This window comes from Bos taurus, chromosome 25 (assembly GCF_002263795.3).
Source record: "Bos taurus isolate L1 Dominette 01449 registration number 42190680 breed Hereford chromosome 25, ARS-UCD2.0, whole genome shotgun sequence".
Lineage (NCBI taxonomy): Eukaryota > Metazoa > Chordata > Mammalia > Artiodactyla > Bovidae > Bos > Bos taurus.
The window spans coordinates 40,658,497-40,682,421 of NC_037352.1; the positions used below are offsets into that span (position 1 = coordinate 40,658,497).

Below are 23,925 nucleotides of genomic sequence, written 5' to 3' on the forward strand. Positions count from 1 at the left end.
TGGCTGGAGCAGAGCTCCCTGTTTCCCTCCCCTTGGACACCTGTTTGCAAACATTACTTCCTGGGTAACTATGCCTCAGTTCAGTTCAGTTCAGTTCACTCAGTCGTGTCCGACTCTTTGTGACCCCATGGACCGCAGCACACCAGGCCTCCCTGTCCATCACCAACTCCCGGAGCTTACTCAAACTCATGTCCATTGAGTTGGTGATGCCATCCAGCCATCTCATCCTCTGTTGTCCCCTTCTCCTCCTGCCTTCAATCTTTCCCAGCATCCGGGTCTTTTCCAGTGAGTCAATTCTTCCCATCAGGTGGCCGAAGGATTGGAGTTTCAGCTTCAGCATCGGTCCTTCCAATGAATATTCAGGACTGATTTCCTTTAGGATGGACTGGTTGGATCTCCTTGCAGTCCAAGGGACTCTCAAGAGTCTTCTTCAACACTACATTTCAAAAGCATCAATTCTTCGGCGCTCAGCTTTCATTATAGTCCAACTCTCACATCCATACATGACTACTGGAAAAACCATAGCTTTAACTAGATGGACCTTTGTCGGCAAAGTGATATCTCTGCTTTTTAATATGTTGTCTAGGTTGGTTATAGCTTTTCTTCCAAGGAGCAAGAGTCTTTTAGTTTCATGGCTGCAGTCACTATCTGCAGTGATTTTGGAGCCCTAAAAAATAAAGTCTCTCACTGTTTCCATTGCTTCCTCGCCTACTGGGTTGTCACTGCGGTGACTTTTCAGTCCCTGTTGCGGTCTGCGGGCTTGTCTTGTTGTGGAGCAGGGGCTCCAGGGCGCACAGGCTCTATGGTTTGGGTGCACAGGCTTAGCCGCCCCATGGCATGCAGGATCTTTCACAACCAGGGATTGGAACCGTTGTCCTTTGCATGGCAAGGTAGATTCTTAACCACTGGGCCACCAGGGAAGCCCACGCTTTTACTTCTAACACGAGTAATTTGTGTCTTTTTTTTTTTCTTAGCCTAGCTACAGGCCTTTGTTGTTTAGTCGCCAAGTCCTATCTGACTCTTTTGGGACACCATAGACTGCAGCCCGCCAGGCTCCTCTGTCCATGGGATTTCCTAGGCAAGAATTCTGGGGTGGGTTGCACTTCCTTCACCAGGGGACCTTCCCGACCCAGGGATCAAACCCTGACCTCCTGCATTGGCAGGCGGTTCTTTACCAATGAGCCACCAGGGAGGACTGGCTCAAGGCCTACTGACTTTCTTGATTTCTTCTAAGAACCAATTGTCGGTTTCATGATTTCCTCTATCAATTTCCTGTTTTCACTGATTTCTGCTCCTTTATTATTTCTTTTCCTGGCCTTACTTTGGGTTGAATTTGTTCTCTTCCTGGTTTCCTAAGGTAGAAGCTTAGTTCTTTGATCTTGGATCTTTCTTCTTTTCTCATATGTGTATTCAATGCTATAAATACCCCCTGAGCACTGCTTCGCTGCAGTCCATAAATTTTGATAAGCTATAATTTCATTCTCATTCAGTTAAAAAATATTTTTAAGTTTCTCTTGAGATTTCTTGACTGTGCAGTGTGCTTTAGAACACTGAGGCTCACCTCCAGGAGGCAGACAGTAAAATCCCCATTTCACAGATGAGGAAGCAGGTTCACCCAGGCCCACACAGCCGAGAGGTGGCAGAGCTGGGCTGAAGTACCTTCTGCCCAGTCCCGAGGACCAGCCTGGAGCTAGACTCGGCTGATGTCACAAGCAACTCCGTCGCCTGTGAGTGCTGAACTGCTACAAAGTTGGGGGGTTTGGAGACTGAAAATCTGGCTTGGTTGGGCCTGGGGTCACTTAGCCTCAGGGCCCAGAGGCCAAGGCCACACTCTCCAGCCTGAGCTGTTGGCTCTCTGACCCTGGGTATCCCTGGGGCATGGTGGGATCTAAGCAGAGGAACCCCCACCCTAGGCCAAGGAAGCACGTGCCCCCGTGCAGAGGGCCCTCCCCAGCTGTGTCTCTGAGCCCCAGGGGCCTGGACTACCCCTGGGCCGGCTCAGAGTCGTGTGACCCACCGGCACGGTCACAAGACATTTATTTTGAGTAGAAAATGAGCCATTTCTTCAACAATACATCAAAATGGGGACTCCTTGACCTTGCTGGGCTCGCCTGGTCCTGGATCCCCTGGAAGGTCCCCTGGGCACCCATCCAGACCAGAGCCGCTGGGAGGGTAGAGCCCAAGGAAGGGCCGTGGGGCCGCAGTAGGGTCCCAGGGAGGGCCGTGGGGCCACAGCAAGGTCCTGGGGTGGGCAGGGCCCGAGGGAGGGCCGTGGGGCCACAGCAGGGTCCTGGGGAGGGCCGTGGGGCCGCAGCAGGGTTCCGGGGCGGGCAGGGCCCAAGGGAGGGCCGTGGGGCCGCAGCAGGGTCCTGGGGAGGGCCGTGGGGCCGCAGCAAGGTCCCAGGGCGGGCAGGGCCCGAGGGAGGGCCGTGGGGCCGCAGTAGGGTCCCGGGGAGGGCCGTGGGGCCGCAGCAGGGTTCCGGGGCGGGCAGGGCCCAAGGGAGGGCCGTGGGGCCGCAGCAGGGTCCCGGGGCGGGCAGGGCCTGAGGGAGGGCCGTGGGGCCGCAGCAGGGTTCCGGGGCGGGCAGGGCCCAAGGGAGGGCCATGGGGCCGCAGCAGGGTCCCGGGGAGGGCTGTGGGGCCGCAGCAAGGTCCCGGGGCAGGCAGGGCCTGAGGGAGGGCCGTGGGGCCACAGCAGGGGCCCGGGGAGGGCAGGGCCCGAGGGAGGGCCGTGGGGAGGGTCCTGGGGAGGCGCTGCTCGGCTGGTCAGTAGCAGTCGGCCTCGTTATCTCCCAGGACGCCCACAGTGGCCAGCATGTCCTGCAGGAGGGACTGGGGGCTCCTCTCCACGTGGTCACTGCTCTCAGCCAGGGTGTCCTGTAGGGCCTCCAGGTCCATGGACCTCAGCACGGCCAGGACGGCCTCGGGCGCCAGCTCCCCCAGGGGCTGACCCTGTTCACCGGCCTGCCACCTCCGTAGGGCGGCCTCCACGGACGTCACGTCGGGACCATCCCCCGCCTCCTGCGAGTTGCTGGAGGGAATGGCCTTGGCCCTCAGGAAGAGGAGGAGGTCACAGGACTTCTGGGCCACGGGGCGGTCACAGTCAAACAAGGACCGGAAGGCGAACTCGAAGAGCTGGACCCGGCAGAGCGCCTGCAGGGCCTGGGCCAGTGCGCCGGGCGGGGCCACCGCGGAGGGGCCGCAGGGGCCCAGCAGCTGCTCCAGGAACGCCAGTGCCAGCTCCAGGCCCTGGACGCGCACCTCCCAGTCCAGGTCCCCGCTCGCCGCCTGCAGCACTCGGGCCACAAACCGCTCCGGGTCCTCGGCCACGTCTGCGTAGCCGTCCCGCAGCCACTCTGTGAAGACCCGCATGACGGCCCGCCGGGGGAACCCCTCCGAGTCCGTGGTCAGGACAAGCAGAAGCTCCTCGAGTGGGGTCTTCTGGAAGACAGAGTGCGAGGAGGGTGGGGGGCCCGTGCACGGGGGCGGCAAGGCGGACCCCCGAGGGACCCCGGGGGAGCGATGCGGCTCGGCCTGCTCTGCCTCCTTCAGGCCACGTGCCCCTGGGCCCCCCACTTGCTCATCTGTCAAATGGGGGTGACCATGTCCAAGTGACAGGGGTGTAGGAGGCCGAGCGGGAGACTCGCAGGCCCTACCCACACCCGTGGCAGACCCACTTCACCCTGGCTATCAGGATGCTGGCCAGGGTGGGGCCATGGGGCTGCGGGGCCCACCGTGTCCTACCTGCGGGGTGGCTGCGTGCTCAGGGCTGGAGGGGGCGGCGAGCAGCCCCCAGCTGGACAGCTGCCCCACGGCGGCCACTGCGCTTGCACGGACGTAGCTCTCGGGGTCTTGCAGGAGCTGCCTGGTGAGCTCGGGCACCTCCGAGGCCAGCAGCGCCTGTCTGAAGCCGGCCTGCCCTGGGGGTCCAAGAGCCACAAGCAGTGGTGACCAAGCGCTGAGTCCACGGCCCCGCCTCGCTCCCCCAAAGGCAGCCAAGGGGGCCCCAAGTTCCCACGACCGGGGGGCGGTGCCAAGGCAAGGCCAGCCCCTGAAGCCTGTGCTCACCTCCCTGGTGTCTGGTCATCTGGGTCAGGAACTCGAGGCCCGAGTCCCTCACCTCCCAGCAGGGGCTGCACAGGCGCTTCCGCAGCACGGAGAGCAGCTCTAGGATGGAGGGACGGCTCGGGGGGCGCCGACGGGCCCTGCCCGCGGCCTCCCCCACCCGCCCCGGCCCACCACCCCGCCCCGCACATCCCTCGGCTCCCCGGGGCAGCGAGGGTCACCTCCGAGGACCAGCTGGGCATAGGGCTCCAGGTCACAGCAGCCGGGAGGTGCGGCTGAGCTCAGGAGCCAGCAGAGTGTGGCCTGGAAGGCCTTCTTCAGAACCTGGTGCAGCAGAGCAGGCAGGGGTGAGCCGGCCCCCGCCCCACCCAGCGCCTTCCGCGCCCGCCCGGCCCTGGGCTGTGCGATGGGGATGGCGTGCAGGGTGAGAGGGGACCTGGGCCCAGCTTCTGTGAGGCAGGAGCCTCTGAAGGAGGCGGACGGGCATCAACATGAGATGGAGAAGAGGAGGGCGGCTCTCCTCGGGACCCCTGGTTCCGGGGTCAGGCGGGCCCACCAGGGCCTTTTCCTGAAGGTCTGCCATCTAACCACCCCCACGTCGCCGCCTGCTCAGCGCATGAACCTCTGACCCTCCACCTCACAGCATAACAGCTCTGGGGCTGTGGGAACAGGGAGGCTCGCAGGGAACCTCAGGGAGCTTGGTCCCCGCGCGTTAGGCCCACCCGTCTCTCAAAGAGAACTCCTGGGAAGACTGGGCCCTCTCCCTGCTTCCCGTGGCCCCTCCCTCAATCTCCACCAGCCCCAGGCCCGGCCGAGCCCCAAGCAGCTGCCTGCCCACCCACGCCCACCCCGCCCGTACCGTGGGGCTGGAGTCGGGGCTCACGAGGTACTCCAGCAGGATGGCAAACACCTGTGTCACCAACTCCTGGGGGCCTGAGACGAACGTGGATGGATGAAGCGCCCAGCCTGCCACCCTGGGGCCTCCCCTGCCCAGAGGTGTCAGCCCAAGGAGAACAGGGGCACAGACCCCCTCAGGCAGCTAAATCCCGGCCCCTCCTGGGAGGAGACAGGCGAGGACAGCGGTCCCGGCACGCCACTGAGCAATGCCTGAGCTGTGCAAGAGAATGCATTCTCACTTACCCAATCCCTGAGACAGGACCCCCAGGAAATCCAGGGCAGCTCGCTGGACGCGGACGCAGCCCCCCAGCATCGCGCACAGGCGGCCGCCCGCCTCGGAGTTAGGGGCTGCTGAGCCATTGCAGAGTCGGAGTATCGCCACCACAGCTGCAAGCAGGGGCGCCTGGGGCCAGGGCGAGGGGCGCTGGGGCTGGGGCGGGGTGGGAGCGTCAGTGCCAGCCGCAAGTCCCGCTGCCAGGGCAGACGCGGGCCGGGCCACACCTACCAGGGGCTGCAGCAGCTCCAGGTGGGCCAGGGCGCTGCACAGGAGACCCACGCACGCCGACTTGGAGGGCGGGAGCGTGTCCACGGCCATCAGGTCGCCTGCGGCCCCCTCCAGCAAGCCTGGGGACAACCGGACATGGCTCCCAATGAGTGGGCGCCTCCCTTGAGGCTGCCGGTCACTGAGTCCCACCACAGACTGGGCGGGCGGCTCCGAGCAGTGGCCATGCCGGGTGACATGTGGTCTGAACCTGTCTGCAGGGCTCTAGAGTGGAGTCCCACTCTCCCGGCAGCCTGTGCAGGGGCTGGCTTCTGCTGGTCAGAAGGCCCCTCTCTCCCTCGACGTGGGGCTACTGGGCACAGTGGGCTCCCTGTGTCTAACCCCCAAACCACCATGCAACTGAAGCAAGACAAGCTGCGGCAGAGGGGACCCACTTTCCCATCACAGAACAGACAGTCTGGGAGGACGAGTGCCAGGCCCAGGCACCCGATGTGGGTCAGGAACGCTCCACGCGGCCAAGGCCCCAGGAACCACCACCGACTGCAGGGTTGGCGGCTCCGGGGCCACCCTCGATGGTGCCACGGGGTGGGGAGGGGGACGCTGCCCTACCAACTCCTAATGACACACAAGCCAGGCACCGCCGAAATGGCAGCCCACAGCCCTGCCAGCTTCACTCCTGGGTGGGGAGGCACTGCCGAAATGGCAGCCCACAGCCCTGCCAGCTTCACTCCTGGGTGGGGAGGCACTGCCGAAATGGCAGCCCACAGCCCTGCCAGCTTCACTCCTGGGTGGGGAGGCGAGCCAGGTACCTGATGCCCACCGGCCTGCCCCAGCCCCAAGGACACGCTCAGGACCCCAGGGTTCTGCCTTCCTGCACCCGCCCACCCTTCCCCGACAGCCTACCTGGCATTCCGGGGGCCTGAGCAGTGGCTTCCAGGACAAAGGCCAGGGGCTGGAGGAGGACGCCGAAGGCCTGGATCCTCAGCGCCTGGGGACTGAAGACAGGACAGGGTGAGGCCGTCCGACCCGGGCACCCTGCTGCCCCTCTAACACCCCCAGTGAGTCTGGGGCAAGGGGTCAGAGCCGGGGACCGGGAGACAGCGACCCCGTAGCCTCCTGACTGCACTCAACCAGGGGCAGGGGTCCTGGGAGGTTCCTGACCTCACTGCCTGCCCCGCAAAACGTGAACCCTGGCCCTTACCAGTCCTGCAGTTTCAGGATCCCCGCAGCCAGAGGCCCTGCCTGCGTGGGGCTCAGGCGGCTTAGGGTCTGTGCTGCCGTCTCCCACAGGCCAGGGTCAGAGCTCAGCATGGAAGAGCTGCAGGGGAGGCCCCAGAAGCCAGCGTCACTCCTCTGTCCAGCCCACACCACGCCCAGTGGGCAGCTGTGCCCTGTGGTGCTGGGCGTGCCCGGCCCAAGACCGGAAGTCGTTCCCAGTGTGCGGGCTTTCAGACCCCCTGAGGGGTTCCCCTGACTCGGGGCAGCCTTCTTGAGGAGCCAATGAGCTGCGGCCCTGGGTGTGATGGCCACCTTGAGACCTCAAAGGAAACGAGCAGCACCACCCCCCCCACCCCCTGCCAGCAGCTGCGCCCGGGGGCCTGACCGGGCCACGCTGAGGAGGAGATCCACGAGCGCGTGTGGGGCTGGCACGGGGTCCTTCTCGAGCAGGCGGGCCACGAGGGGGCTCAGCTGCACCCAAAGGCCCTGCGTCCAGAGGCCATGGCAGTGCCCGAACGCAGTGGTCAGGACGTGCAGGGCCTGCGTGACCCGCGGGGTGGCCTCGGAGCGCAGGCAGTCTTCGAGGTGACACACGATCTTCCGGGCACAGGCCGGCCAGTCCCAGGCCTGCAGGGAGATGTGCCCCTCAGCGGGTCCGCACAGGGCCAAGTCCAGGACACGCACCAGGAGCTGCCCGGCGGCGGAGGCCACAAACAGGCTGGGATCTCCCTGCAGGGAGAAGATGGTGTCAACAGCACCTGGGGGCGGACAACGGGGCGAGGGGGGAGAGACAGGGTTCAGCTGGGACAGTGCCATGGGGCAGCAGGGACGCTGGAGACACTGAGGGGCTTCAGAGCCTGAATCCCGCCCATTGGGGAGGCAGGGTGGGAGGCCCAGCCTCCCCCGGCTCGAAGGCTGGAACCAGCTGGGGGTTCCCGGGGCAGGGGCTTGAGAACCCTCGCCACTTTGGAGCCTTCTAACCAGTCTCAAAGCCACCCCAGCTGCTGAGTCTGACCTACAAACCAGAGCACACCACACAGCCTAGAGGGGCCCCTACACTTGGTCACCCCGAGTCACATCCTCTCAACAGCCCTGTGACACCATGGCCACTCTCCCGTTCAGAAGAACCCAGCGTGGCCCAGCGTGGCCCTGGGGCTCACACAGTGCGGGGACGGGGAGGGCAGAGGCGCGGGGGGGCGGGCGGGGCACTCACCCGAGTCGGCAAGGAAGCGCAAGGCACTGGGGTGCTGCGCCAGGGAGTGCAGGCCCTGGATCCAGCCGCTGCGCACGGAGGGGGCTGCCCAGGCCGCTGCCCCGAGGGGGCCCGGCTCCCCGAAGAGCCCAGGCAGCAGCTCCCCCTGCTGGAAGTGGAGGATGAAGGAGCCGAGTGAGTCCGGCTCGGCCTTCCAGGGAGAGAACTTGGGAGGGAGGGCTGGGCGTCACACTCAGGCCCTGAACTGGTCACAGTCCGCTCCAGAAGCCCCTCCCACAACAAACACTGGCCAAAACGCCAAATGACCCCTCTGACCATGACATCCTGTGCCCGAAGACCCCCGCAGGTCTCCACAGCCCACTGGGCTCTGCACTTGGCACACGGGGGACGTGCCCTCCTCCGGATGTCCCCCACCCCAGACTCCCCAGCACACCCTGTGTGCCAGGCCTGCCCTGCACATACACCTGCTCAAAGCCCTTCCGACCCAGCTGCGAGCCCGCTGCCCTGAAGCTGCCCCCTGCCCCCCGCCCGCAGCAGGCAGTGCCCGACTCCCCACTCACTGCCCATCCATGCACGGGTGTCCACCTGCAGCACAACAGCATGCCTCCCTGACCCCCTGCCACGTGCCCGAGGTTCCTGTTCCCCACAGGGCCCAGTACAGTGAGTGGGAAACAGGGCCTGCCTCTTTCCCCCAGAGCCCCTCCCTGGGGCCACGACTTGCTCAGAGCCTTGTCTATCTTGACAATAAAATGCTGGCCCCCAGCCTCGAGGGACAGGGTGCCTCTAGTCATCTCAGACTCTGGGTGAGAGATCCCCGGGCCGAGGAGACGCTCTTTCAGTCACTGGAGGATGAGTCTGACCCCACAATGGCCTTACGGGCCGCCGCTGCTGGTTGTAGCCCACAGGGAGGCCCTCTGTGGGACCACCTGTCATCTAAATGGCCCCTCCAAAGTTACAGCCCTCCTGGGGGCAGTCTGTAGCCAGTGGCAGGGCACCAAGCCTCAGCTCCCAGCCTCATGTCGTCTGTCTGCATGCCCCCTTCCCAGATGGGGCTCGTGCTGAGCATCTCACTAACAAGCAGCCCTGGGGTTCTGTGAAAAGGAAGCTGAAAAGGGAACTGGAGCCCAAGCCAATGCCAGGGGCCCAGGGCACAGGGCAGGCTCCCTCTGCAAAGCAGGGCACAAACCTGCCGTGTCCCTTGTCCCCGTGTGCAGGGGCCAGCCACCAGACAGAAGGGCAGCCTGTGGCCTGCTAAGCCTCCACAGCCACGGTTGGCTGTAGGAAGGAAAAAGAGGAGATGGAGAAGAAGAGACGGGAACCGGGGAGCACCCAGGAAGTCAGAGAAGCTGGGAAAACCCACGTGATTGGGACTGAGGATCTGTTTCCAGAGAAGCAGATGGTGTGACAGACCACACCAGCAGCCCGACTTTTCAGGGTCCGCTGTGAACCCTGCCGGTCCTGTGGGGTTCCTCTACTGAGCCTTCGTTGTCTCCTCACCCGGAGACAGAGGCAATGGCTCCTGACCTGTGAACTGGCCAGGGCTCTCAGGATAACCTGAAGATGATTCTGGAAACGCTGAGGTATGTACGGAAGGATGATCAGATGTGAAGTCATTTCCTATAACAGGCTTCAGTGTAGAACACCCTGGAAAGTCTGCCCCACAGTTAGCTGGGGTGGGCAGGGCCTCGGGAGCTTGCACTGCTGATCTGAGGGGCACCCACAAAGGGTGCAGAGGCCCAAGCCCAGCTCTGTCTGATTCCAAAAAGTTCACCCTTCACTCCAATCCATTCCTCCATTTTTCAAAGGAGGACTATACCCAGGAATAAAAACCCTGTGGAACACATCAAGGTATGGGGGCGAAGCGAGTTTCAGAGACTCAGGGGTCACGACAGCCCCCACTGCTGTGCACCTGCACGGGAAGGCGGGTCATGCAACTGGGAGGCCCAGGCTCACCTGGAGGTACTGGAAGCAGTTCTCCTGGGCTGCAAATATCCCTGCGAGGCGAAGCACAAAGGACAGGATTCTGGAACTCAGGTCCTGGGGTTTCAGCACATGGAACAGCAGCTCTACCAGGCAGGGGTGATCCTGCAGTAACAGGAGACTGGAGCCTGGGGACAGGCCCAGCCGGGACGCACGTTACCAGGGCACCATGCATGCGTCCAAAAGGGATCGTTCTTCTGGCAACTCCCAGACCTCCTCTCTCAGGCTGTTAGACTCAGCAGTCCAACCGGGAGGAAGTATTTGCAACAACTGCTTCAAAGGACTCATTACTCTAATTCAGCAACACCTCGACAACAGGCAAGGGACTTGGACAGGAAATACAAATGGCCAGCAAACCTGAAAAGAAGTTCTGGCCTGCTGATTATAAAAAAAGACACAAACAAGAGCAGCAGACAGTCTTCGCCTCTCTAGTGGGTAATCCTGTCTTAAACGGAGAGTGCTACAGCAAGACACACAGGCAACGGGCATTCTTCTCCAGACACGGCGCCTGAAACGCCTACACCCCACAGCAGCACTGCTCACAACAGCCGAGACGTGGAAGCAACCTGAATGTCCGTCAGCAGGGGAAGGGATAAAGAATGCGTGGTTCCATCGCATACATACAATGGAATGCTGCTGAGTCACAAAAGGGCGAAACAAGGCCATTGCAGCAACATGGATGGAGCTAGAGGCCGCTGTCCTAAGTGAAGTCAGTCAGACAAGTATCGCTGATATCACTTACACGTGGCGTCTAAAAAATGACACAAACTAACTTGTCTGCAAACGAGAAACAGATTCATAGACAAAGAAAACAAGCTTATGGTTCCCAAAGGGGAAGGTGGGGGATAAATTAGGAGTTTGAGACTGGCAGATACAAACGACTACATTTAAAATAAACAACAGGGCCTACTGTGTAGCACTGGGAATTATATTCAACATCTTGTAATAAACTATAATGGAAAACATTCTCAAAAAGAGTGTGCATGTGTGTGTGCACGCACCCATTGCTGTTATTTAGTCACTAAGTTGTTTCTGACTTTGTGACCCCATGGACTGTAGCCCACCAGGCTCCTCTGTCCATGGGCTTCTCCAGGCAAGAATACTGGAGTGGGTTGTCATTTCCTTCTCCAAGGGATCTTTCTGACCCAGGGTTGAACCCGAGTCTCCTGCATTGGCAGGTGGACCTTACTGAGCCACCAGGAAAGCCTATATACCCTTACCCTAACCCTAACCCTAATTTGTGGGTAAGGAAATATGAAAAGCCAGGGAGACTCTCTAAGATGTAGAGGAACGACCCCAGACAGACGGCCTCTTCCTACCACAGGGGAGCCCTGCACCCTCCAGCCTTCGGGGAGAGTCGGCAGACGCCTTCACCCTACCTGCTTCAGTGACTGCTTTAAACCAGTCCAGCAGCTTCTCCAAACAAGTGTCATCTGCCACCGGCTGCCTGGGGTCTGCCAGGACATCACAGAGAGCCGGGAGGAGCCGGGCACACTCTGGGTCCATGATGGGGCTGGGGTTCCTGCAGAGGAGATGTCAGGCAGGGCCAGACCCCACCCGCCTAGTCACAGGCAGCCCCCAGCCCCACCAGGCCCCAGGACTTTCACCTCAGGCCAGGTGATGACTCTTCAGAGGAAAACTCCTAGCTGCCAGGACTGCAGTGAAGCCTCGGCTGGGGTAGGATTGGAGGTTGTCAAGAGCAAACTGGAGCCCTCGAGTCTGGCAGTGGAGACGGGAGTCTGGGGTAAACCATGCGGCCTCAGGAGCTCAAAGGCAGCCAACTCTGGACTCTGGTGGGAGGAAACGAGCGTGAAATTGATCTAGGCTGCAGGCCTGTCAGAGCCAGGGGCGCATGCGCGTTCTGGGGCCAGCCACGTGTAGGAGGCTGGTCAGTCAGAGCTGTAAGGGTCTCAGTCCAGCTGGGAGGTGTGTGTTTTTCTGTCTGTCCCTCCCAGGGTCAGTGTGAAAGCCCTGCAGCCAGCAGCGTGTGGAGGGGAAGGCGCTCTGCTCACTGCCGGTTCCTCCGGGGACTGCAAGAGCACCTGCGAGTCTGGCCTGGGAGGGGGCCCGGGAACCCGTCGGTCCTGTGGTTAGGGAGGGTTCTCGCCGGAGGATGGCGTGGCCAGTGACTCTGTCTGCCGGGGTCAAGAGCAAGCCTGGGACGTCCGTCTGTCCATCCCTGGCCAGGCTAAGTTCTTGAGGAAGGCGCCATCCCCGTGGACCCCACGGAGGACGCCAGGCCGGCGGCTGCGGTGGTGCTGGGACCCAGTCCAGGGGCGCGCACGTGGGCCCCAGGCGGTTCTACGGCCCGAGAGGCCCTGGCCCCTAACCTCGACCCCGCCGGGCCCTCCACAGCGACCGCGACCCCTCCCCGGGTGCGCGCCTCACCCGCTTCGCTTCCCTCAGCCGCCGCAGGCCCCGCCTCGGGCCGCGCGACCCGCCGGGACTGGAGGAGGCGAGGACGGGGAGGACGCCCCTGGAGGCCACTCTGAGAGCCCCGAAGGCCCAGGCTCAGGGAACGGGCTAAGGAGGAGCGGGACAAGCCTCCGCCAAGCCCGTTGCCTGGATCCGTCACCAGACCAGGGCGCCCAGAGGTGTGTGCACCGGAACCCAGCAGGCTTTGCGCCTGGAAGGCGTGGCTTTCGGCGGAAGGGGCGCGGCCTCACCGGCCAAAGGCCCGCCTGTCTGAGCCGGCCAGCAAAGCAAAATGCTAGCCGCACAGCAGGCACACCTTCCTCCGCTTACAGAAGGGTTTCGTCCTGACTAAGTTCAGAATGCGTTTACTGTCCCTGCCCACACCACCTGCCCGGTGTGCGGACTCCATCCGTGTCACACTGTGCGCACTTTGGAACCCGCAGCTGCTCTAAGCACTTTTGGTTCAGTTCAGTTCAGTTCCGTCGCTCAGTCGTGTCCGACTCTTTGCGATCGCATGGACTGCCCCACGCCAGGCCTCCCTGTCCATCACCAACTCCCGGAGCTTACTCAAACTCATGTCCATGGAGTCGGTGATGCCATCCAACCAATCCTCCTCTGTCGTCCCCTTCTCCTCCCGCCTTCAATCTTTCCCAGCATCAGGGTCTTTTCCAATGAGTCAGTTCTTTGCATCAGGTGGCCAAAGTATTGGAGTTTCAGTATCAGTCCCCCCAATGAACACCTAGAACTGATTTCCTTTAGGATGGACTGATTGGATCTCCTTGCAGTCCAAGGGATTCTCCAGAGTCTTCTCCAGCACCACAGTTTAAAAGCATCAATTCTTTGGCGCTCTGGTCTTCACAGCAGCTCTTTCTTTCCCAGAGGACACAAGCACAGAGAAGTCACTCGCCAGGCACCAAATACCTACTGATTAATCAGTTGTTGTGTGCCAGACACTGTTCCAAGGGACAGCAGTACAGTCGGAAGCAAAACAAAGCCCTGCCCCGGAGAGCTTACATTCTAGACAAGGGGAGTTCTTGTAGATAATAAAGATTGGGCTGGAAAAATACAGCAGGGCACAGGAACAGAGTAAATGCCCTTGGAAGCCTGTAGGAAGAGAAAGGGCAGATTATGCTTGCTAATAGTTTAAATGAACCTTGCAGCCCAACGGGCCCAAAGATCATGATACACACTGAATACAATGAGTGTAAACTCTGTATCTTTTTTCTTGTCTTGTGACTGCATTATAACCGTTGAGCCTAAGATCTTTTTTTTTTTTTTTTCATTACATCAGAGAATAGGCTACCCACTCCAGTATTCTTGGGCTTCCCTTGTGGCTTAGCTGATAACGAATCCTCCTGCAATGCCGGAGACCTGGGTTCGATCCCTGGGTTGGGAAGATCGCCTGGAGAAGGGAAAGGCTACCGATTCCATTATTCTGGCCTGGAGAACTCCCTGGACTATAGTCCATGGGGTTGCAAAAAGTCAGACAGGACTGAGCGACTTTCTTTTTTTTTTTTTTTTTACATCATAACCCTTGAGCCTAAGATCCGAGATTAGGAAGATGGTTTTCTCAATGCCAGGCGTTCAGAGCTAGCAGGCTGTGGACACGGCCCAGGCTCCCTGTCCCTTTCAGCGTTAACCTACTAAGTATTTGTTAATGACAGCTCTGGGTACTAGCGCGCTGTTTCAGCTCCGCCCCACACTCTGGGCGCGCAGCCGGTCGGCCCGAGGGTGTCCCCGGGCACACCTATAGTTGGCCGGGCTCGCCACATCCGGGGCTCGGCGGGCTGGCGCGGTTGCCATGGAAGCGGGGTCGCGGCTGGCGCGCGGGCCCACGGAGAGGCTGCGGGCGGCCCGGTGGCCTGCGGAGCCCCAGAACCCGACGGCCGCGCCCGCCGCGCCCGGGGGCAATCGGGCAGCGCCGCCGCCATGTCGCAGGGCACCGCTGAGCCGGCCTCCGAGACGGTAAGCGCGGAGGGCGGGGGCGGGGGCGGGGGGCGCCCTCAATGCCTCCCACGCCGGGGCGCGGGCCGGAGGGAAGGGGCGCAGGCCGGCGGCCGCCGGTGACCGAAGCCATTATTGTTACCGCATAAGAGCGGACCTGCGGCCGCCGCCCCTCGCCCAGCCTCCAGCCGCCTCTAGTTCCCCACTCGTCCTTGCCCTGGCCGCCGCTTCCAGGAAGCCTTCCCGGACCCTGCGCCCTCGCCGCTTGGCGCCTGCGAAGCCGGGCCTGAGCGGAGCCTGCGATCGCGGCCCGCCGGGGTGACGGAGCTCACTGCGTAAGTGCCCGCCCACCGGTGATTCCAGGGCTGGGGGCCTCGGACGGGGCGACGGACACGAGCCGTGCCGGGTGTGAGGGAGGAACCCCAGGCGCCGATCAGGGCATGTTTTCCGGAGGAGGTGCCGCCCGCCCAGGGTCGCTCCCCCGGGTCAGAGCGGGCGTGTTCTCAACTCTTCCTTCACCCACTGTTTCTGGGGCGTCAGCCATCAGCTGTAGATACCACTGTGGGTGAATAAACTGCATTCCGGTGGCGGGGTGACGGGACTTGGGGTGGGGGTGAGGGAAAACAAGGCAAAAAAAAAACCCCAAAGCGGATCGTGTCCATCAAGTCAGAAAGTGCCCTGCAGAAAATAAAACAGCCCATGTAAGAGAGGCGGGGTGGTGGGCTGCTTTAGATTGGGTGCCAGGAGCAGCCCCTGAGAAGCTGGAGTGTCCTGATGTCCCCAATGAAAAGGAGGCAGCGGGGTGAAGATCTGAGACACCGGGGCCAGCAGGTGCAGAGGTCCTGAGGTGGGAAAGTGCAGGGTTCCAGGGCGCGAAAGACAGCTTGCTGGGATCTCATTGGGCGACCTGTGTGGATGGAAGGGAGCCGTGGGCCTTGCAGGCAGTTCCGGGTCTGAATTCACTCCTGCCACAATGGGAAGGCTTTGGAGGGCTCCAGACAGAGGGATCTTGACTCACGGTTGCTTCCTTCACTGGGAGGAGATGGCAGAACCCGCAGGGCTGCCCGGCGCTTTCCCCAAGTGGGGGCTCAGGGCTCCTGCCCCTTGTTCCCCAAGGCACCAAGTCCTGCCTCACCTGGAAGGCCGGCCGCCCGCGCTGGTCTCAGTTACTGCTCCTTCACCTTTAAAAGTAGCTCCTCACACTGTGACTGTAAAGGTCATTCACGCCCAGAAAAGAAAGTCAATGACCCGTAATCTAACTGCCTGCAGAAAACCAGTTAGTGTTTAGTATATTTCTTTCTGATATTTTTTTCAACATTTTTTCTTCCCATATGGCTTTTAAAACTTGGGATCCTGTTTATATTGTTTTGTAATTCTTGCCGTTTAATTTACTGCTAGCATCTTCCCATACCTACGTTTTCAAAAACATGTTTTAAAAGCTAAGTTTGTGTATACGTATAACTGAATCACTCTGTTGCACCCCTGTAACTGACGCAGCGTTGTAAATCAGCTGTACTTCAGTTTAAAAGAGAGAGAGAGAAATGCATCAAACAGATAAAGACAAATGCTGTATGATCTCACTTCCATATGGAATCTCAAAAAGCTGAATTCTAAACAGCAAGGACTGACTGTGTAGCACAGGCTACGTTCAATATCTTATAACCTATAATGGAAAAGAATCTGGAAAAAAGTATGTATATAACTAAATCACTTTACTGTACACCTGAAGCTAATATAATATAGTAAATCAACTGTACTTCACTTTAAAAAATTTTTAAACTCTTAATTTGGGGGACTTCCATGGTGGGTCCAGTGGCTAAGGCTCTTCGCTCCCAATGCAGGGGGTCTGGGTTCGACCCCTGGTCAGGAAACTAGGGTCCAAGTGCCAGGACTAAGAGTTCACATGCCACAGCTAAAGATCCCACATGTCACCACTAAAAAGATTCCGCATGCCCTGCGTGCTGCAACTAAGACCCAACATAGCCAAAGAACAAAAGAAAAGTTTTTTAAATAAATAAAATGAAAAAATAAAACTCTAACTTGTGAATTCCCCGGAGGTCCAGCGACTAGGACCCTTGAGCCTCCACTGCAGGGGACACGGGTTTGATCCCTGGTCAGGAAGCTAGGGTCCCATGTGACCTGCAGCACAGCCAAAATAAATAAATACATGTGTAAAGTCTTCACAAGTATAATTCATGCAAAAATGGAAAGATAATATTTTTTAAAATAACCTAATCAGTTTAGTCACTCAGTCGTGTCCGACTCTTTGCGACCCATGGACTGCAGCGTGCCAGGCCTCCCTGTCCATCACCAACTCCCGGAGCTACTCAAACTCATGTCCGTTAAGTCGGTGATGCCATCCAGCCATCTCATCCTCTGACATTCCCTTCTCCTCCCGGCTTCAATCTTTCCCAGCATCAGGGTCTTTTCAGATGAGTCAGTTCTTCGAATCAGGTGGCCAAAGGATTGCAGTTTCAGCTTTAGCATCAGTCCTTCCAATGAATATTTAGGACTGATTTCCTTTAGGATGGACTGGTTGGATCTCCTTGCAGGCCAAGGGACTCTCAAGAGTCTTCTCCAACACCACAGTTCAAAAGAGTCAATTCTTTGGCAGTCAGCCTTCTTTATAGTCCAACTCTCACATCCATACACGAAGACTGGGAAAACCGTAGCTTTGACTAGATGGACCCTTGTCGGCCAAGTAATGTCTCCGCTTTTTAATATGCTGTCTAGGTTGGTCAAAACTTTTCTTCCAAAGAGCAAGCATCTTTTAATTTCATGGCGATGGTCACCATCTGCAGTGCTTTGGGAGCCCCCCAAAAATAAAGTCTCTCACTGTTTACATTGTTTCCCCATCTATTTGCCATGAATTGATGGGACCAGATGCCATGGTCTTAGTTTTCCGAATGTTGAGTTTTAAGCCAGCTTTTTCACTCTCCTCTTTCATTTTCATCAAGAGGTTCTAACCTGATAGGACACTCCTGTTTTAACTCTCCATTCCCTTCCTTTTGGACTTCCCTGTTGGCTCAGACAGTTAAAAATCTGCCTATAATACAGGAGACCTGGGTTCCATCCCTTGGTTGGGAAGATCCCCAGAAGGGAATAGCAACCCACTCCAGTTTTCTTGCCTGAAGACTCTCCTGGACAGAGGAGCCTGGTGGGCTACAGTCCACGGGGTCGCAAAGAGTCAGGCACGACTGAGTAACTAACACTTCTTGCTTTTCCTCCATTGTTTTCACCTTGTGCTATTGGTAACCACGCTGCTCTAACGGTTCTTACGCACAGAAGCGTTTGTCAAGCCCCTGACACACGCTGGCTCTGAGACCACCCGGGTGCCCGCTGCCGTGGTCCACAGGAGCGCAGTCCCGTGGGAGGGACCAGCACCAGCGCCCTGCGAGGAGGCTGGCAGCCGTTGGCCCTGGCTGACTGGCGGTTTCCCTGCTGAGCCGACATCTGTTCTCAACCAGACGAGACCCTCGAGGGCAGGCACTGGGAGCAGAGCCGCCTCTGGACTTGCTCGTGCACCTCACGGGGCACGTACAGTGCTGGGGTCCCCGGTGAAGGGCTTCCAGGTTCCAGAACAGGGTAGGAGCATCTGTAGAGCGTTTCCTGCTCCCGAGGTTCTCCGTCACCTGCTCCAAGGCCCCCCGCTCCCGCCCCATGCCAGACCTCTTGCTTGCATCCACTGGGCTGTCCCGCCTCACCGTCCTCCCCAGCCCCACCACAGCCCTCCTCTGAACTTACAGAGGCGGCTGCCCTGAAGCCTGCACACGCCGAGCCTGCAGCGGGGCCCTTCAGACGGAGCTTCCATCGCCTGCTGTCTCCCTGTACGACTGTAATGTCGGTCGCACTTTTCCTGTTCCTCTGTTATCTCTTAGTCTTTTTGTTGAAAACTCGACCTTTAGTTAATATATTACCGCAGCTCACCCCCCGCCCCCCCCCGCAACATTTAGATAATACATTACAGCTTATCCCACGCCTCCTCCCCCCAGTTTGTTTATTTGGGGAGGGACTTGGCTGATATTTCTCTGAAGTTGTCGTCCCCACACTGTGCAGCCTGTTTCCCTGCTCAGACTTTTAAAAAATCCTTTAGCCCAACTACCTTGGGGTTACCCTTGGGGCAGCAGAGGCCACTTGTTGTCAGAGGTTGTTTCACCCCCTGGGTCAGTCAGATTTCTGCCGTTACTCATTGCGTGTGCATGCCCCTGCGTGTGCGTGTGTGTGCAGGCGGCTGTCGCCATTCAGGGGTTTACAGCTTTGCCCACGCGCAGCTAGGAACCCGTGCGTGGTTCTCCCCCTCCGTCTCTCCTGAGGGCAGCCTTGAACGTGCCGTGGTCCTCCAGCCCTCCTGGGATATCTGTCTTCATACTCCTTTTTTATTTTTTTGGCCGCGCTTCGGGCATGCAGCACATGGGATCTTAGTTCCCCGACCAGGGGTCGAACCCGTGTCCCCTGCGGTGAAAGCGCCCCGTCTTCAGCCCTGGACTGCCAGGGAAGCTCCCATCAGTGGTTTTTAAGCCTGGTTCCCTGAGGTCTGCTCTCGGGCCAGGAGGGTCCCCCATTCTGCCAGGGTTCGGTTACCACCGGGGCTCACACCCTCTGGTTGGCCTGGGTGCCGGGCGGGGGCGGTTTCCATGTCTGCCCAGAGGCTGCACTCCAATCCTTGCCCCCAGCCTCCCTGACCCTCAGGCTTGACTGCCACCCCAAGAGGGCGCTTCTGGGCTCTTCGACTAGCAGCTGCTCTTCAGTGAGCTTTCTGCAGCCGTGACCCCGGAGCTGGGGGCCCCAGCTCGCTCCCCACTTTGTCTTCATTGGCAAAGGAGCCAGGCGGGTGGCACTGTGCCATCAGTCCCCCGGGCACAGCTGCCGTCCTGCCTCTTCTGGAGAAGGGCCCCTGGTCCCCGGCACAGCAGGGCAGGGGTGTCTCCCCTGAGCGGTGCTCCTTCTGGGCCGGCCCCTCCCTGCATGGAGCTCCCACCCCAAAGACATGGGGGTCTTAGCCTGCAGTTTCCGGGGAGGAGCTCACACCCTAAGCACCCAGCCCTGGGGTCTCGACTACACCCGCCCGCCTGCAGGACTGCACTCGGGTCACTTCAGTCCTTGGGGAGCCAAGGGGCCCCTGACTTAGTAGATTTTCTGGAATGAAAGATGCATTGATTATCTTCACTAACCGATGAAGATTGATTGCTTTGTGGGCTCTTCTGTTAGATGGTTGTTGGTTGAGGGGCGGGCCTTCCGGGCTCCTCACCCGACCGTCCTGGGAGATGACCCCTCTGTGAAGGCATCCCTGCCTCCCCCCCATTCACTGAGAATCAAAACCCTGTATGTTCCAGCATCTCATTCTGGACAGTATGTCTCTTCCCCCAGTGTCTTAGTTAATGTCGATTTAATGCTTAAAATCCCGACGGGAGAACGTGTCCTTGTCACCGAGGAAGCTGAGACGCGGAGGGGTCCGTGGCGCGACCAGCCTCGCACAGCTGACGCGGGGCCACGTTGCTGCCCCAGGCCTTTTGGGAACCCCCGCACTGCCCGCCAGCCACCGCCCCAGAGTCCCCCGCACGAGGTTTGCGTGCACGCGCCTGTAGGAATCCGCGCAGGCTCCGGTCCTGCTTGCAGAGGAAGAACTGACCTTGACCCTTATTGTTTCTCGGATACTGTGCGTGGCCTCTGCTGAAGGGATGGGTCTAGGGCTGCTCGGTGAGCTCAGGTGCTGACAGTGTTCCCCTTGTTTAGTTCCTTCGGCGGGACGGGGAGGAGCAGACTCGGGGGCTGACTGGGGGGACGCGATGGAGTGCGTGAGCCCACCTGGTTTTGTTCACCCCCCAGGCCACCTCCTTCCTTTGTTGAAATTTCAGGTCCTTGAAAAGTCATCACGGTTTTATTCAGAACAGAGTTGTGACAAGTGTTGACACGAGAAAGTGTTGCCGCTTTCCCGTGGGACTGTCCACAGCTCCCCTTGCTGGCTGGCGGGCCTGTGCTGTGACGCTGGGGCTGAGACGGCCTTCACCTCGCCGCCCTGATCCCCCCGCTTGAGCTTTCCACGTCATTCTCGTGCAGTTTGTTAAATGAAGACTTTCCTCTGTAACTGTCATTTGCTACTTTAAAAAATTTTTGTATTGGAGTATGGTTCCCATACCTCGTTGTGTTACTTTCTTCTGTGCAGTAAAGTGAGTCAGCCACACCTGTTCACACGTCCCCTCTTCTTTGGATTTCCTTCCCATTAGGTCACCACGGTACCCCGAGTAGAATTCCCTGTGCTCTGCAGTATACTTGTCGTTTGCCGTTTGTACCTCAGAATCCACCTGCCAGTGCAGGAGACACGGGTTCGATCCCTGGGTCGGGAAGCTCCCCTGGAGAAGGAAATGGCAACCCACTCCAGTATCCTTGCCTGGAGAATCTCATGGACAGGGGAGCCTGGCGGGCTACAGTCCTTGGGGTTGCAAGGAGTTGGACACGACTGAGAGACTAAACAACAATATAGTCTCTTAACGATAATAGTCTAGGGAAAGGATTTGAAAAGTCGTTCTGCTTTCTCTCTTTTTAGGATGTAAGCCTAAGTACATTAACACAGACACATCACCCACTTGAGCAAGTTCCCTTTTCTCCTGGACATGCTAGCATTGAGGATAGTACAGATTTTATTGTGCTCCGTGCGCCAGATTGCTGGAACCAGAGGCAGGAACCTCTGTACACGAAGATAAGGCGTGCGCTGGTGGTGCGGGGTGGCCCTAATCACTCTCACCGGGGTGCAGTCGTGAGTTCCTTGTGCTCTGATGCAACGATGGAATGCTTTTATCAAGAAACGTTCACTGGGGGAGGGATAAACTGGGAGTGCAAGATTAGCAGACCCTACTATAAGACAGAGAAAAAATGGAGGCTTCCCATATGGCGCGGGGATCTCTATTCAGTGTCTTGCAATAACCTATACTGGAAAAGGATCTTTTAAAGCAACTGTACTTCAAGTCGTCTGTCGATTCTGTGGAGACACTCTTGCTGGACTGACAGGGCTGGAGCCGCCCCACCAGCAGAGTTTGGTTTCGTGTCTGCACCGTCCCTTCGGATGCGGTGGACCGAACCGGCCGCCACCAACTCCGAGTGTTCTGTCCCCTCCTGCTGGATGCGGGGCTCTCCCCCGCAGCTCGGCCCAGCCGTTTCCACCTTGTGAGTGTGGCCGTGGCACCGAGTGGTGCCCGACGGTTTCACTGTTGCGTCTCTTCCTCCAGGGGGATGACAGTCTGTCTGCGATCACCTTTGACTCTGACTCTGACACGGTGAGTGCAGTCGGAGGGCTGGTGTTCCGTTTACCCGCCGACTCCCACGGGTCTCCCCACAGACGCTGCATTCAGGGCCAGATCACAGGTTCCAGATGCCCTCGGCCAGATCTGTACAGCTGAGACGATAACTTTAGGACTTCGACAGAAGTCAGTGTGAGCAGAGCGCATTTGAGGCTGACCACAAGCTCCTTGCCAGCAGTCTGGCTTTGGCCTGCACGCCCCCACCCCTGCCCCCAGCCCCTGAGCCCTGTGTGGAGGGGAGAGAGCAGAGCAGGGAGGTATGAGAAAGAGCCCAGCGCGTTCCCGCCCCCGCAGCTCTGAGGACTCCAGGGTCCGCGGTCTGAGGAGCAGGGCTTCTGCAGAGAATTTCCTCCTCAACACTCAGGACACGGCCGAGATGCTCCCGGGAGTGAGAGGGATCCATGGATCTGAACCAGTCTCCCGGGATCTCAGTGTCCTGAGCGAGATTTCCCGTTTGGAGTGAAGCGGAGGGTGGAGGCGTGGAAGGGGCCCCGGGGGCGAGCCTGGGTGGTGCCCAGCTCCGCGTGTGGCCCAGGCTGTCGGGGGTGTCCTCCAGATGGGCCAGCGCTGCCCCGCGCCCCCATCTCACGTCTCACCTGTGGGCGTCCCCCCACCTCCATCTCTGGGGCCTGCTGGCCACACTCTGTGTCGGGGGCGCCTCCCCTGGGCTGCCCACTCCTGTGTCAGGGGCGCCTCCCTGCCCTCCGCTCGCACTCTGCTTGGTCTCTCGGTGTTGGCCGCTTAATCCACCACCCACCCGCCTCCCCCCATTCTGAGCACTCCTGTGCTGCGTGGCTGGGGCCGTACTGGCTGCCTGAGAAGGCTCAACCATCTCTTCTTTCTTTCAGAAAGCAAAAAAGAAAAGTTTCCACAAACCTCCACCCACATCCCTGAGTAAGTATGACCAGCTTGGCTCGGAAGAGCTTCTCAGAAGGCCTCCTGCCCGGGTGTCCTGGTAGGAGGCTCAGCTGCGTCTGTCTTCTCTGAATATGCAGGACCACTGATGCACGTCCTTCTGCCCCTTGGCTCCGTCTCGTGCTGGGGCTCACTCCCAGGTCTTCGCCCTCTGCAGGCGTCCCTGTGGGCGGAGGCCCCGTGGGGCAGAGGTCCTGAGCCCTCCCTGCACCAGTGAGCCCCCAGCCCCAGGGCACAGCAATGGCCTCTTGTGTTCTCCTTCTTGAGCTGCCAGAGTGAGGGAAACACAGGATTTGTTCTTGAGACTCAAAGAGTTCATCTGGGCGATATACTGAATTTTATGCTTCCCAAGCTCTTTGTGACCAATCAGATCCTATGTCAGCTTTCTTTTGCTGCCGAAAAGCCTGTGGCTTTGCCTGGCTTTATTACATACTCACGTGTGTGTATTTACATTTCTTATATACATATATACAGTCAAACACACTGTCTTATGTATGACACAGTCAGAGAATACAGATGAACTTTCATATGAGCCCAAGAAAAACATACATAGAAAGATAAATTCCTGCAAAGAAAAGAAAGCACGTTTTGTAGTACAAATAAGTATAAGCGTTAGAAAGGAACCACCTAGCGAACTTAACTGCAACGCAGAGGCAGACACGGACGTCGAGAACAGACATGGAAACCACGGAGGGTAACGGGGGTGGGATGAGCCGGCAGGTGGGCCCGACGTATACGCACCAGCAAGAACCGACCGCACAGCACAGGCAGCTCCGCTCAGCGCTCTGTGGTGGCCTATTTGGGAAGGAAATCCAAAAAAGAGTAGATAAACGTGCATGTGGGCTTCCCGGGTGGCGCTAGTGGTAAAGAACCTGCCTGCCAACGCAGGAGACGCAAGAGATGGCAGGTTCTACCCCTGGGTCGGGAAGACCCCCTGGAGGAGAGCGTGGAAACCCACTGCAGTGTTCTCGCCTGGAGAATCCCACGGACAGAGGAGCCTGGCGGGCTGCAGCCCCGAGTCGCAGGGAGCCGGGCACGGCCGAGTGACCTGGCGCTAGTGCAGCGGCTGCGCTTTGCTGCGCGGCAGAGACAACGCGGCACGGTGAAGCGGCTCCACTCCAGCAGAAGTTAATTTAAAAACATCTAGCAGTGTGGACTTTGAATATTCTGGCTCTCCTCCTGTGGAGCAAATCGGGAATTGATGCAAAGTGAAAGTGTGGGCTTTGGTGTTTTAAAACTTCTCTTTCAGACTATTTTGTTTAAATCCTTTTGTCCAGAAGGCATCACTAAGGTAAATGTGAGATCATCTTCCATTATTCTTACTTACTGGAAGTCAAGCATTTCAAGTGTTGAAAATACTAATAATCAAATTGCTTTTTATCTTGACTTCTGTAAATGTCAGAGGTGTGTTTTGCATAATTTAGGGTGGCCAGAGCCCCCAAAGCATCAAAACCGCCAAATAGGTGCTTTCCCCCAGCCCC

General features: G+C 58.9%; 2 protein-coding genes and 1 non-coding gene across 45 annotated transcripts in view; 1 reads left to right on the top strand and 2 right to left on the bottom strand.

The window, feature by feature from the left end:
- Positions 1–2,020: 2,020 nt before the first annotated feature.
- BRAT1 (BRCA1 associated ATM activator 1) lies at positions 2,021–18,092 on the bottom strand. 12 transcript variants are annotated; one of them, XM_024984973.2, is made up of 15 exons: positions 12,264–12,490; positions 11,483–11,665; positions 11,255–11,397; positions 9,849–10,003; positions 7,896–8,043; positions 7,068–7,440; positions 6,666–6,782; positions 6,368–6,459; positions 5,468–5,586; positions 5,206–5,392; positions 4,925–4,998; positions 4,287–4,389; positions 4,069–4,167; positions 3,745–3,920; positions 2,021–3,441 (listed from the first exon to the last, which is right to left on the bottom strand). In XM_024984973.2, exons 3-15 carry the CDS (start codon positions 11,379–11,381, stop codon positions 2,767–2,769), a joined length of 2,445 nt encoding a protein of 814 aa, XP_024840741.1. In that variant the 5' UTR covers positions 11,382–11,397; positions 11,483–11,665; positions 12,264–12,490; the 3' UTR covers positions 2,021–2,766.
- On the bottom strand, positions 12,385–12,439 carry MIR11980 (microRNA mir-11980). The gene has a single exon (NR_162263.1). It is a non-coding gene; the product is annotated as a microRNA mir-11980 (primary transcript).
- IQCE (IQ motif containing E) overlaps positions 14,089–23,925 on the top strand; it is a 40,197-nt gene continuing 30,360 nt past the window's right edge. For 29 of the 32 annotated variants that reach the window (XR_009492899.1, XR_009492907.1, XR_009492905.1 and 26 more), the window contains exons 1-3: positions 14,089–14,255; positions 21,458–21,505; positions 22,378–22,423. Coding sequence is in view for 22 of the 32 variants with exons in the window: in XM_015460522.3 (XP_015316008.2) it covers positions 14,220–14,255; positions 21,458–21,505; positions 22,378–22,423 (130 nt within the window). In the remaining 10 variants the exon portion in view is untranslated. Of the gene's footprint in view, positions 14,256–14,384; positions 14,570–21,457; positions 21,506–22,377; positions 22,424–23,925 lie in introns of those variants that run through there. The other 3 variants (XR_009492908.1, XR_009492904.1, XR_009492903.1) reach the window with 3 other exon arrangements.

Excerpts from the sequence above, each read along its gene's own strand:
- BRAT1 (XM_059881361.1), bottom strand. The coding sequence starts at position 11,381 with ATGGACCCAGAGTGTGCCCGGCTCCTCCCGGCTCTCTGTGATGTCCTG. Across the intron at positions 7,441-7,895 it reads GCGCTTCCTTGCCGACTCGG|GTGCTGTTGACACCATCTTC; the intron begins GTGAGTGCCCCG and ends GTCCGCCCCCAG. Across the intron at positions 4,168-4,286 it reads TGCCCAGCTGGTCCTCGGAG|AGCTGCTCTCCGTGCTGCGG; the intron begins GTGACCCTCGCT and ends CCTCCATCCTAG.